At 40.8% G+C, this 14057-nt stretch overlaps 1 protein-coding gene across 1 annotated transcript; it reads right to left on the bottom strand.

Moving 5' to 3' along the window:
• Positions 1-644: 644 nt before the first annotated feature.
• Cldn1 (claudin 1) lies at positions 645-13543 on the bottom strand. The gene is made up of 4 exons (XM_027412950.2): positions 13321-13543; positions 5036-5200; positions 2406-2490; positions 645-807 (listed from the first exon to the last, which is right to left on the bottom strand). Exons 1-4 carry the CDS (start codon positions 13541-13543, stop codon positions 645-647), a joined length of 636 nt encoding a protein of 211 aa, XP_027268751.1.
• Between the last annotated feature and the right edge of the window lie 514 nt (positions 13544-14057).

The following is a 14057-nucleotide window of genomic DNA, read 5'->3' as shown; positions in this document are numbered from 1 at the left end:
ATTTGTTATTATATTCAGGAGTTAGAAACAAACCTCAAAGTAACAGGCTGAAAAAGCAATTGCTGTTAGAGTCAAACAAAATTTAAATATTTTGCTGTGAAGAATACACGTGGGAAAAGGGACAAAGTTAGAGTCGATAAGGAAGTTTGGTCTTATGGCAAGGACACTAAATGCTGATTAAAGACGTGATATTTGACTGATCACATATGTTAATAGAGAAAAAGAAAAATATATCAGTAGGCTTGTTTAGACACTATGGGATTGTCTATATTTTTAGAGTCATTTTAAGCATGCTGGAACCAATCATAAGGAGAATAAGAAGAGGTTTTCAACTGTCTATGTTTTAATAGAAAATATGTATATATACATATTTATACACACTTAAGGAGCACCCTTCCCCCGTTTGAGTGGGATTACTCAGTGGGAAGCAGTAGTTCAAATGCAAAGGCTTCCTTCCTGTACTCAGGAAAGATGTTAAGGCACAGCCAGGCCCCTCATAGCCACAGGGATGTATAAAAATATGCTTCCTTTTGTTATACCACAGTTCAGATAACCATAGTCAACAGTTTAAGGCCTCAATGTCAATACTAGTTTCAATGTCCATTTTGTATTTGCTTCAGCAGGTTCTCTTCTCTTCACCTCTGTCACACGTAGTCTTTCCCACTAGAAGGTGTTGGCTTGGGATAAGGCCGTGGTGTTGGGTAAGAGGTTGTTTTCCGGGGACAGGAGCAAGAAAGTAGGGCACCTCCCAGGAGGCAAAGGGAGGCAGCAGCCCAGCCAGTGAAGAGGGCCTGGCCAAATTCATACCTGAAAGAAAAGACAGCAATGTGCTGCTATGAGGATCATTGGCAAAAGAAGAAAATCAAATAACCCCCGTGATCCCTCAGGAGCTGCTGCTTGTGAGCACATCCATGGAATAATGTTTACGCTGTAATTATCAATAATTTGAAGCAACACATCAGCAATACAACATGCAATACACCAGTTTAATTACACAAGGATTTCCAAAGACCTTTCAAAGCAAAAGAGGCTTTGGAAAGGAGGTTTAGACACTTGAGAAGCGAGGACTGGGCCACAGTCCTAGATTATTGCTTGTGAAGTCTACTACCCTCAAATAGTAATCATTTCTGTAATAAAACTTATTAGTGATCTGATAGCCTAGTTAAATTGTATATTGTGAAAGAAAAGTATCTGAATATCTCATGGCTGATTCCAGGTTAAACAAGGCCAGATGGACATATTAACCCACATTCTCGGGGTGAGAAACCTGTGGCGGACTATGCACATCACACAGAGAAAAGGGCTGGCTATAGAAGTCACAGTTCTGATGCAAGCTCAACTACTGCAACTCTGGGCCGGCAGCTTTACCTCTCCCCCATGGTTTCCTCCCTGGAAGCAGACTGTCTCACTTGCTTCCCTGGAGGTGCTCAGGATAATGTGCTATCATATGATAACAAGTACCCAGAGCCTGGCAATTTATAAAATGCTTTCTCGTGTACTCCTCTAGCATTATTACTCTGCTGAAAATGTGGCCCACTGAGTTTCAGCAGTTTCTGTCCCTACATCATAAATCTTACAGGATGGGCTAGGCTCCAACAACTGCTTTAGCCTATGTTCTTCTGTCCCTGGGTGACTGTAAAAAGACACACATTTATCTCTGCAAACACTGGGATTTTTCATTCGCTCACCCTAGCACACACACAAACAGTAATTACATCTTAACATTCTGGCTTTGAATGTAGTTATTAAGCTTTATAGATGGGAAGACAGTGAGACAATAAGTCTTGTCCCTGATCAAAGAGCATTGTTACCTGAGAGCCAAGACTCAGGTCCTGAACTTGCAAAACTTGAACTATTAAAGAAAGGTGACCCTTGTAAAGTCAATTTTATAGTAGTAATGGAACACAAAATTTTAAAGTGGCATCTGAATGTACTAGAAAAATACATCATGTCTTCAAGTGCAAACTATTGGGAATGAAGCACTATTTGTTAACCACTATGGTGCTTCTATTTTTTTCCAATAAATCATGAACCTGTATATTAATTATAAGTGATCATAGGTACTAGAACCATCATAATACATTTCAAGAAGAACATGTCCAATACACTAGTGTATTTGTTCATATGTGGTGAAGAAAAAAGATGTGATATATTTTTGGCTATAATCCAGCTTAGAATATTTGTTCTTTGAAGTGCATTTTGTCAGCAGTACTGGCTGTTAAAGCAATTATCCAATTCATTTTAACATGAGTCACAGGTCATTTAAATTGTTTGCAAGTTTGACATCAATTTCCATACAATTCTTGAAAGCAAATCTGAGAAACTAAGGCATTGGCAGGAGTCTGCTGAAGACAAAAAGGGTTGTTTTTCAGAGAATGGGCTATTTTATGCATGACTAACATTACCTGGCATTGACTGGGGTCATGGGGTCATAGAATTCTTGAACAATTCTATTTCCATACCATGCTGTGGCCACTAAAATCGACAGACCTACAGAAATTCAAAGCAAAGTCATTAATCACGATGGGACACTGAGCATAAAAAACAAAAAAAACCCCACGGACTATTAAATCCAATCGTATTCTATAAGAATTGAAATCTCATCAAGGGTGCTGACATTTTATTTTATTATTATGGAAATCAATTTGACTTAGATATGATTTATTCCAACTGTTCTGCAAAGAATTACAAAGAAATTAGATTGAAGCTGGGCCTAGATTATGTTATTTGTGACATCTCTTTTTATTTATACTCCCAGGCCACTGGCACAAATACTATTCTTCAGGAACAATGCAACTGGTCCATCTTTTTCAAAACCTCTGTCAAAGGTTCTGCAGTACTATAGTTTAGTGTATGAAACTACTTTTGGGGAAAAACAAACAAAAAAAAATGTTTGTTAATATTAGCAGAGAACTGCTTACAAAAGGTAAGATGAAAATCCTCCTGCATTTTTCTCGACAAATTTAAAATTGATTTTTTGGCTTGGGTCCAGCAGCAAAACCAGAACCAACTATCACAGGAAGTAGAGTCTCTCACAGAATGAGCCAGAGCACCCAGATTCTTCCTGTCCCAGGTTTAAGGCAATATCTAATATTGCAATCATCTGGTCAGGTGACACACTGGATTGATTTATATAACCGAACTCAATTGTTCATGATATTTTGTAATCAATAATGGAAGGAAATGAGTTGGGCAATGTCACTCATTCCAGTGTTTAAATGATGTCTAAATTATACAATTTATTTTTATCTAAAGAGATATTTGTCAAACGAAACAAACTTTCAAGTATAAAATAAGAATAAGTTTGAGGAGAAGGAAAAAGAGAAGGGGGAGGAGGAGAAGGAGCAGGAGGAAGAGGGGGAGGAGGAGGAGGAGGAGGAGGAGGAGGAAGAGAAATGCTATATTAATAGTTGAAAAGTGTTATTCCAACAGAAATAATATTTGAGACAAAACATACATACAGCTTAATTTATCCATTGTAGAATACATCTACATTTCAAAATACCAGGATTCATATAATAAATGCACATACAACTGTCAAATCTAAAATTAGTTTAAAAAGAAAACAAGTAGCTTTTTTTATAGTATTTGATGGTATGTAAGATCACTCTAGCAGTTTGTGCAAATCATGTACATACTCTTCAGTTGGCCACCTGGACTCCTGAGGATATCCTGGATTGCACTGAGAATCATGTACATCTGTGGTGTTTATGGGAATCATGGGGATGGGTGTGGTACAATACAATACAGTCTTTGATGTAAAGTTAAAAATTAGGAATAAAAATGTATTCCTTTCAGGTAGGAGCTAATTGGTGTTTGAACAAACTAAGTATCTGGTCACTTTAACCACATCTTTACCAAAGTCATACTCTGCCCCTATTACTGGCTAAGTCCACAAACTATGCTGGATGTTAACCCCGCCCCTAGTCTTCTGCCAATAGGAGAAATAAAGAGATAAAATCTTATTCTCATTTTTAGTAGTAATATAATCAATGTAATCAATTATTACATACATACAACATGTGAGATCTATACAATAGCCTATTGCTCAATCTATGTATTATATAGTGCATACATATGAAAATAATCAATAGCATATCTATAATATAATATTTACCATATTTAAAATATCCTCAGAAAGTTCTGAAATGGTGTCCATCATCTAGATTTCTTTGTTTCTCAAACATATATCCTAACATGTCAGTCAACATTTGAATATAGCAGAAAATGTTATTTGTTTTCTGTGGAACACATAACCTATTTTGTCAATAGTTTTCAAATCCTTTTCTGCAGTTGTCTTCCTTAGCTCAGCTAACCATACACTCTACCTTGTCAATATTCCACCTGCTACACTCCAGTGAACCTATCTTCTCTCTGATCCATTGGTACATCATATTTATTGTAGAATTAGCTCTGCCCATCTACAATGTTACCTTTGCCTTTCTCTACTACCTCCAATCTCGTCTTTCCCAATCCAGCATCATTCTCATTCATATTTTATCAGCGTGCCTTATGTTCTGTACCTAGATATATCAAAACAATTAACATTTTCTAAGTTTCTTTATAAAGTGGGGTATGTGTTTGTGTGTGTGTGTGTGGATTTATGTGGCTGAGGCTGGCCTTGAACTCCACATTTCCCTGCACTCATCTCTCTCAAGTTGGGATCACAGCCATGTACCACTACTGCCAAATAGCGTATTCTGAATCACATAAAATTGGTCCAGACTCTTGCTAAGTATCAAACAACTTTCTGAACCTAAAGCGACTGGGCCTAAGAAACAAGTGGGCATCCGAGTCCTTTGTGGTTGTACCTGACAAAAGTGCCCACACGTCAACTTTTTATTTGATTTTTACTGAGAACATGAAAGCCAACTGACTGTAAGGCCCTGGAAATATCTTACAAATAATAAGATGCTTAAAAACCATCCAAGTACAATGAATCTAGCATAAACTCAAGAAACTGAACACTAGAAAACTAGACTTCAAACCACACTTGAGAAAAGTCGGTAAGAAAGAATCGGAGGGCATCTCTTACCGGAAGTGATAAATATCACACCCCCAATGACAGCCATCCACATCTTCTGCACCTCATCGTCTTCCAAGCACTTCATGCACTTCATGCCAATGGTGGACACAAAGATTGCGATCAGCCCTAGAAGAATGCCGATCACCATCAAGGCACGGGTGGCCTGCAAAGTACCTGAGAGGAAACATTCAGGACATGTAAAAATCTTGCCTGGACAGTAGGAGAAGAGTGGTGGCAAATGAACTAGCTCAGTCTTCTTCAGGAAGGAGAAAGGTGAACAAGGAGTCTGAAGGACAAAGAACTGTAGGCTGTAGCCACCAACTGTTGTTAGGGAGATGAGCAGAGAGTCAGGGAGATGGCTAGGACTTCAGTTATTAAACTCAAAATCACCTGAAAAATAATTAATGAACCAGCTGAATAGGTCTCACTGAATTGAATATGTAATCATTACTACCTGGGTATTTAGATTCTGAACTAACAGTCATACATATTATTCTTAATGGTCACCATTTGTAATTAAATGGCTCAAAATACATGCTTAGTATTAGTCACTACTTGTAGACTACAATCTTTAATCTTCATTAAAAAAGTAAATATGAATGATAAATGATATTTTCAGAGATGATTGTGGCTAGATAAGCAATATTTTGGAGCATAGCAGTAGATTCATAGAAAATGACACCACCAGTGTCATTGTTGTAAAAACCACCAGTTTTTACAAGTACAAAATCTTCATGTTATAATGTCAGAGATAATAACCCCAACTTGTATTTCTCAGGTTTCTGCCAATTTTCTAAAGTCCCTGTTCCTATCTTTGTTGTATTGTGTTATCACTAGAGACAGGATCAGGTTTGAGAGACTGAGCCAGTGTTTCTCCTAAGAAATAAAAGCTGAAAGCCAACATTATGGTATAACAATATAGTGTGTGTGTGTGTTGGAGGGGGGTGTGAGTACACTAATTAGGAGACCTTTAAATTACAGATTCATTTCTTCTTTCAACTGAACATCATCATCTTACTTACAGTCTTAGTACCTAAAATGGTAGGTTGTATATGGAGATATTTACATCTCAACAAACTAGGATCTTGGAAAAACTACCTAATATTCTTTAGGACCATGTCAGTATTTTATGAAATATGAAGGAATGAGTGAGTTAGAACAGTTTGCTCCTTGTTAGTGTTCAGAGGTGACACTGATAATGACAGCATTAATATTTAATGTGTACACAGGATTAGTCTTCACATGCTCAAGACTGAGCAGTTAGGTTACCAATCTCAATTCCACACAAACAACTCCGGAACACCATGTCATTTTCCCTTACACCCATTTCTATTCTTGTTATCACAATCAACGGCAGAATTACATTAATTCCTCTCTAAATCATATCAAATGTATTTTCACAGTATTTCAGTGATATTTAGCAGCAATTTTTACTGTCATCAAAATGCAAAACAGTACAATCTCTGCTTCTTCCGTCATATTCATCTTCTCGTAAGTGGACAGTAAGCACATATGCACACCTCTCTGGCATTTATCACAGGGTTCCAGAGTAACAAAGGAACAACCGGATCAAAGCTATGTTCCACACCTCTGGCTTTACTAGGAACTAAAGCTGTTCACATGACCAGTAGAAAACTTTCCTTGGAATCACAACCCCTGCTGTGAAATAAAGAGGAAAGTCCCAAGGACTCTCAGCTAAGGTATTTACTTCCTTCTCATTTATCAGCAATAGTTTCAAGGGGAGCTGCTTCCTTACTAGGAAAATGAAAGACTAGATAATTATGTTCTTATAAAACACAGATTTCAGATTTGATTCCAATGTTCAGCTCAGAAGGAAAGCATTTGGGGAAGATTCTGTAGTCAATAAAGGAATCCATGTATCTGACTGGAGGAGAGTGTGACCTCCCCTGCTGGCTCGCCCAGGCTACTCAATATTTTAAATGAAAAGTCCAGCATCCTAAGATGCCCTTGGATCCTGAGTAAACTGGGGCAACTGGTTATCCTATGTATAAATGAGATGGTGGAAAGTGCAATGACATTTATCAAGGTTGGCAGAAGGCACACACACACACACACACACACACACACACACACACACACACACACACACACACGTGTATGTCACCTGTGTGTGTGTGTGTGTGTGTGTGTATCATATATACATACATATGCAGACATACACACATACACATACACCATATACATTAGAGTGTCATTGGCCACAGTCAGCAGTTCAGAGTCTATTCCAAATGTAATGAGAAGTCATTGGAGGATCCTAAGGTGGGGTGACTTGACTCTTACCCTGAGTGAAGGAACAATATAATTAAAAAACACTAATGTTATAGTAGCCCTTCACAGAGGTATACAGCCTCTTCTGTCTCAGACACCGCCTCTTTATTTTGTCACAATTCATTTATTTATCAACTCTCTGTGGATGATTTCCTTGGGGTCTTTGATCTCTCTGGAAATTGGGCCTGTTACAGAGCTCCCACACAGACTTGGTTCATATAATAGTCATTCTAATCCACTCATGAAGTCAAATCACAGGCCACCAACTCCACAAATCTGAGCACTGGGCACAAGACATCCTTCAGGAGTAGCTTCCTGAGTATCACTCTCAAGGACCAAGGAGCACCCAGATATAGCCATTGGATCTGCCATCTACCTCTGCTCACAATCATCAAATATTCCCAAATTTTTCATCTTTAAACTACCAAGAAGGCATCTGTGCTTCATGCCATTATTTTATTATTTTTATTTTTATTTACTAGTTTGGCAAAGTTAAGAAGAAATGGCAGATATTCTAGCTCATGCTTGCTAACAACCCTACAATTCTTTCTTTCTTATAGAACAGTGTGTCCAACATACAGACATGGAGCCAAAGGACAATATATTTCACAGCCACACAACTATAGAGATGAGGGGCCTTATTTTCATTTTAAAACTTGATAAAGTAGTACAAAATAAGAATGTTGGTTGGCAAAGCAACATTTTCTGTTTATACCTGGAAGCCATAGAGTTATGAATTATCCTGTTTTATATTAGGCTGGCATCAAATGGAGACATCGATAACTCTTAACCGTAACGATATGTGCAGAATGTATAAAAATAATTCAAGCTTTCTCACACACTAAAGACAATGGTGGAAAATTGTAACAGCTTGAAAGTTTACTAATTGGGCACCTGTAATGATGGATTCCAAATGAGGCAAAGAAACTATTATCTTAAGGTTGTGACAGCTTTGTGTGAAGATCCATTTTAAATTGGAGTTTTCAGCTGGACTAGGTGAATTTCTTTTTCCCAATGATGGCCTTATGGAAGCCATTTGAGTGAGAGGCTTAAGTGTGAGCTGCTGCAGTTGGAGGGTTTCAATCTGAAGTCCTGCTCATACTTCAATCTGTTCTCAGTGAGCTTGGACTAGAAGGATGTCTTTGGTCTTCAAAACTGCTATGTCATATAGAAAGCACATACTGATGTTAACTAAATCTTCAAGATCATACACTTATTTGACAGACACCTCCTTTGAAGGTCTGGGTTTTGGTATGTAAAGCTAAGCTTAAGTTAGGTTACAAAATGCTAGAAATTCATGCAGAGGGGAAAACTGGACTTTCCCCCTTAACTTGACACAGTTTTTAAGTTCTCTATTTAAAGAACTCTTGTGATGGTGTTTTTCTTTCTTTCTCTCTCACCAAAATGAGGAAGGCAGAACATAGAAGTTGCTAGTGGGGTATGAATGCTACGAAATAATATTTGGAGCAGAAACGAATCCATATACTATTGCACTACACCTAGTAGCACTTGCAATTCTTTCTTGGCCCTCTAAATTTGTTGCTAGCTCTATAACATTTTAACTAAAGGTGTGTGTGGAAAACCTGACTAGCAAATTTTGGAAAAGTAACACTATTGTTTCTGGGCATTATCCGGCAGTAAACAGGAAGGCAGCCTTTTAATTACACTCAGCTAGATTGAAAATCTGCAGCTTATAAAGACCCCCTAGGGAGTTCTCACCACTCTCAACCTGAAAGTATAATTAAAAAAATACTTACAAAGATCTCTACTTAGAAGACAAGAAATGAGTTAGACACTATCCTTCTGCTATAGTTATTTTAATCAAAGTTTGCAAAGACAAGCATAGACAGGCAGGGATTTTTTCCCCCCTAAACTTTAAAGACATGTTCTCCAAGCAGTAGAATCCCCATGAGTACTTGGCTCTGCGCTATACCCTATTACCATTCCTACCCTATGTTCCATATATCATGAGCAAGCCAGATTTTAATGGTATTTCTGCCCCCACACAGTCCTAATACGTCTCGCGGGATAAATAAAATAACTGCCTGCTGTGTGTCTAGAGCAAAAATCCCCTTTCTTTTTCACAACTAAATGAGCTTATGCCAACTGCCAGAGTACAGTGCTGTGGAGTGGTTGATTATTACAGCCTTCACTGCTGCATTTCTGTTCCACAGGTGCATGAGCTGGTGGGCAAAGTGTGCCGTCAGCACAGAAGTTCAATCTGTGGTCCAAGCGGTTGGGGAGGAGGAGGGCTTGCTTGGTACCTCTCAGGGAATCCTGAGAAGTTTTGCCATCCATCTCTCTCTCTCTCTCTCTCTCTCTCTCTCTCTCTCTCTCTCATGTCTCTCTCTCTCCCTCCCTCTCTCTCTCTCTCTCTCTCTCTCTCTCTCTCTCTCTCTCAAAGCATAACATTGAGTTTTTTAAAATGCCTCAGTATTAAATGCATGTCCTGTATTACTGTTTCCATGGCACTATTTTTTTTAGTAAAATGAAATTGCATCATTTTCCACTGTCCTTTCCTCCTCTCTCCAACCTCTCCCACTCACTCCTCACCTCGAATAACTTTTTCCATGACACTTAATTATCACTCCGATCTAGGAAACCTGTGCTCTGCTGCTTGCTTTTTCTCCTTTAGTCACTGAAGTTAGTATCAAAGAAAGCTGACACTGGCTAGGGTCTTTCCTGCATTCCTACAAGTGAAAATAGAGCCAGGCTCAGAGATGAGTGGGCCTTTGATCCATCCCTCTATTCCTCCTACTCTGCCCTGTTTTCCAAATGCTGAATCCACCTTAGTCTAGGGAGATCAAGTAGCTCTCCCTGGATAGTGCTAATTGGAGCAGGAACTCAACTTGTTTTCACTTTGAGCCATGACTCTGGCTTCATTTTTGTCTCACTCTTCGAACTCATAGATTTTTTTGCATGTTCACTTTTTTTTCTTTCTTTCTTTTTTTCTTTTTCTTTTTTTTCTTTTTTTTTTTTTTTTTTTGCAGCACTAAAGAGTCCGGAGAAGCCTCAGTGGCTGCTGTCCTTTCTACCTGTGCCGCACACACAGACATCCATGTCAGTGATTTTGCTCCTCTGATGGAGCCTGACATCATGGTGAGAGTGCTGAGAAACCTCATGACAACCAATACTCATTAAGCACACCTCCACACATGTGGATTCATGCAGAGCAAGTTCAACAGGCTGGGGTAGCTTATAAACAAATTACAGAAGTTCAGGGCTAGATGAGACTTAAAGAGAGTCTAGCATAACCTCCCATTTGTCTGGTGCTTGGATCTTCAGAACAGCATTCCTACAAAAATGCTTACTTCTTCTCTGCTTTGATACCTCCCAACATGCAGCCTCCTGGGAAAGCCCTGTCTTCGGACACTCCTGGCTATTAAAGTGAAGCAAACAGAAGCAATTAGCTAAACAGGCAACTGGCTTCCCATAATGTTGGGAATTCAAACAAAACCAAGGGAGATGTGGAAAGTGGATCAGGAAAAGACCACTAGAACTGCACCTGGCCCTCTCCTTTATATGTCTAAATTTCAGCTGTAAGGGTCATCACTCTAGATAAATATCACACGTAGGCATATGGAAACGGTCTTGACTGTTATCGACCATAATTCACAGTGTAACATTGTTTTCTCCAGGAAATTTATCAGCTACATTTCCACAAACAGTTTGGCCAAAACTACATACAATACGGCCTTCTTTCAGCTGTATACAGTGGTTCTCTATCTGGTATAATAATACTGCTTCATGCACATAGTGTGTAAAGGTCATGTGGTTTTCACAACTGATACCAGATACAACAGAAGCCACCTGGAATGTCTTGTTATAAAACACTGACACACTATCTTGATACTTAGGTGAGGTGGGCTCTGCTGGCAAAGCTTGGAGCACAATTCTAGGAAACCCACAGCCATGCCTCTCACCTCAAAGCATCCCATTAGACGTACCCTTCACAAAGCATACTACTCACACACACACGCAGAATGAACCTTTTCATCTACAGGCGTCAGGGAACTACACCAAAACCGGCCAGTGAATCACCAACCAGATCCCTTCATTGGGTGGGCGTGAACACCACAGCTCAGGTGCAGAAACAGAGACAAGTTTTCTGGGCCTGGTCCAAAGGCACCTAATGAGTGAATCATTGCTCAGCTGGGAGAGAAGATGTGAGTCAAGGCTCACACTTCTGGGAATTGGTTTGGGGATAGAAGCTCCTGGACTCCATCTTGAATAAATTATGACTTTAACCAAAACAGAAGATGGAAGCTGTTCTCCGCCAAAACAAATCAATTTCTGAAAATGCTTGTGATGGAAGGATATTTACTACTTTTGAAACACTTTAAAGAAATATAATAACCATATTAGCAAGGGATAAATTATAATAAGTCAATTTGTGTAGTGTTCTGGATAGGGATGACTTGAACATTTGCTGCATGGACCATTATGCACCCAGCTATTTGTGGACATTCAACCTGATAAAATGAAATATTTGGATTAGAAGAACAGAGCTGGCAGGGAAGCTCTCTGGACTTGCCCATAACACATCTCACCTGCCAGCTCCACAGCACAGTTCTGAAAGTGTGGGCCTAGCGCCATTTCCTTCAATGCATTTTCTCTTTCTGCCAGTATGTTCCTTATTCCCCAATTGTTAACACCCAGAGTGTATCCAGGAGGGTAATAAGCAATGCACACTTACCAAATTTATGGAATTACTTTTGATACAGGAGTCCAGATGTGGAGACAAAATCACACTGGCTAACTAAATTCTACAGGTACTCAGGGTGTCAAGCTGATTTGTGGCAGTTCTCATAACTGTAAAATGAAGTGAACTTGCTGGGGTAGTTTAAGAACCCTAGTAGGATGGGGACAATGCCAGCACTGTTGACTCTAGCGTTCATAGAGGACTGTGAGATAGCTTTGTTTAGGCAAAGGCTAAGGGAGGTTTTCCTGTGAAATAAAGGGCGGGACAGACTCACAGGACACAAACAGTGTGATTTCTCCAGGAGGAGAGAACAGCCATGAATGGCATTACTTACCTAGGTGGGAATTTAATGGCTCTCTGATAGAGCACTCAGCATTGTTTATCTAAATGTGAAGGGGAACTTCGCATTTTATCATGTTTCCCCAGTACCTGGAGAAATACTTAAGTCTATATACTCCGTTCCCACATGAGGACTGATCCACCATTACCTGGAGATAGCTTTGTGGAAGGGAAAACATGGGAAGACCCCTTCTCCTCCTCCCAGCCTTCTTCCCAGCTGGTTTCTGCTTCTATAAGTGACACCCACGAGGCTGCCTCCTTCTGTGCCCTCGCTCTTTTCATCCAGGCCAGGTTATTCAGAACTGTTCTCCTCTGTAACCCCCTCCCAACATGCCACCAGCCTTCTTGTTCTAAACTTGCACCGCACACGCTGCCTCTTCTGCAGACCCTAGGCTGGAAAGCCAACTTTTGGGGGGAATCTCAAGAGGTTCTTCAAGGAGGAAAAGCCAAAAAGACGCAAAGATTTAACCTTAGCTGTACTTAGGAAACGCCATGAGACAAGAGTCAGAAAGTCCCTTGTTTAATATTCCTGAATCATTTACTTAACTTTGAAGGCTTGAAAACCTACCCAAAGTGTACCATTTTCTTGCCCAAACCCTATTAGAATGTGCAGAAGAGGCCCAAAAGTTCAAATTCCACTGTGGTATCCCTTCTCCCATTCTCCACCCACCCTGATTGGAATTTGAGGCTAAATCACACCCAGAAGGGCAGGTGCCAAGCAGGGACTCAAAAGGCAAATCTAGGGCTTTGACCTGAGGCCCGGATTCTTTCTGCTTTCTCACGACAGAGCACATGCTCAGAAGCCTTGACCAACTTGGAGAGGGTAAACCCGTATAATCACAGGACAGTTCCAGGATAAATGAAGCTACTGCAGAGAACAGGGGCTCCGAGGCCCAAGCGGGGGCGGGGGGGGGTGGCGATGGAGAGAGGGTTGTGAGAAGTGAGGAGCGGGGAGTGCACTCACTGTTCAGATTCAGCAAGGAGTCGAAGACTTTGCATTGTATCTGCCCGGTGCTTTGCGAAACGCAAGACATCCACAGTCCCTCGTAGATGGCCTGGGCGGTCACGATGTTGTCCCCAGCATAGGAGTAAATCTTCCACTGGGGAAGGGCAGTGCTGACGATGGAGCCGATCCATCCCAGCGAGGCCAAGATGAAGCCCAATAGCTGTAGCCCCGCGTTGGCCATGGCTCTGTCCAAGGCTCGCGCGGGCTCAGTGGCAGGTGCAGAAGGCGGAGTTTGCAAGGTGCGCACCTGGGCTCCCGAAGGTGGCGGGGTATGGGCGAGCAAGTTATTGCTAGGACCCCTGCTCCCTGTGCGGCTGCGAGCAAGGCTCCTGGCTTCTGGTCCGAGTTGGCAGCAGAGTCTGGAAGCGAGAAGTGGCAGAGTTCTCTGAGATGCAGAGCCGCCCGGCGCTGAGATTTAAAGCAGCTCCGCCCCTCCCGGCATGCAGCTCCCTCTGGCGGTTTCATGGCCGAGTCCCCACGAGGAGCGCTGGGCCTTTGCAGGCCACCTTATCCGTGGTGGGGGATGTCCTGTGGGCGACCTGGGAACCACCTGAAGAGAATCAGGCGTTCCTTCCCGCTCCCTCCTAGCTCTTGATAGGCATTTTCTTCATTTCATTCCGTAGTTACCACAAAAATTACCGTGTCTGTGTAAATCCTAAAAACAAACAAACAAGCAAAACAAAACAAAACAAAAC

Source organism: Cricetulus griseus, chromosome 4 (assembly GCF_003668045.3).
Source record: "Cricetulus griseus strain 17A/GY chromosome 4, alternate assembly CriGri-PICRH-1.0, whole genome shotgun sequence".
In the NCBI taxonomy this organism is placed as follows: domain Eukaryota; kingdom Metazoa; phylum Chordata; class Mammalia; order Rodentia; family Cricetidae; genus Cricetulus; species Cricetulus griseus.
This window is presented reverse-complemented; position numbering and strand designations above follow the sequence as displayed.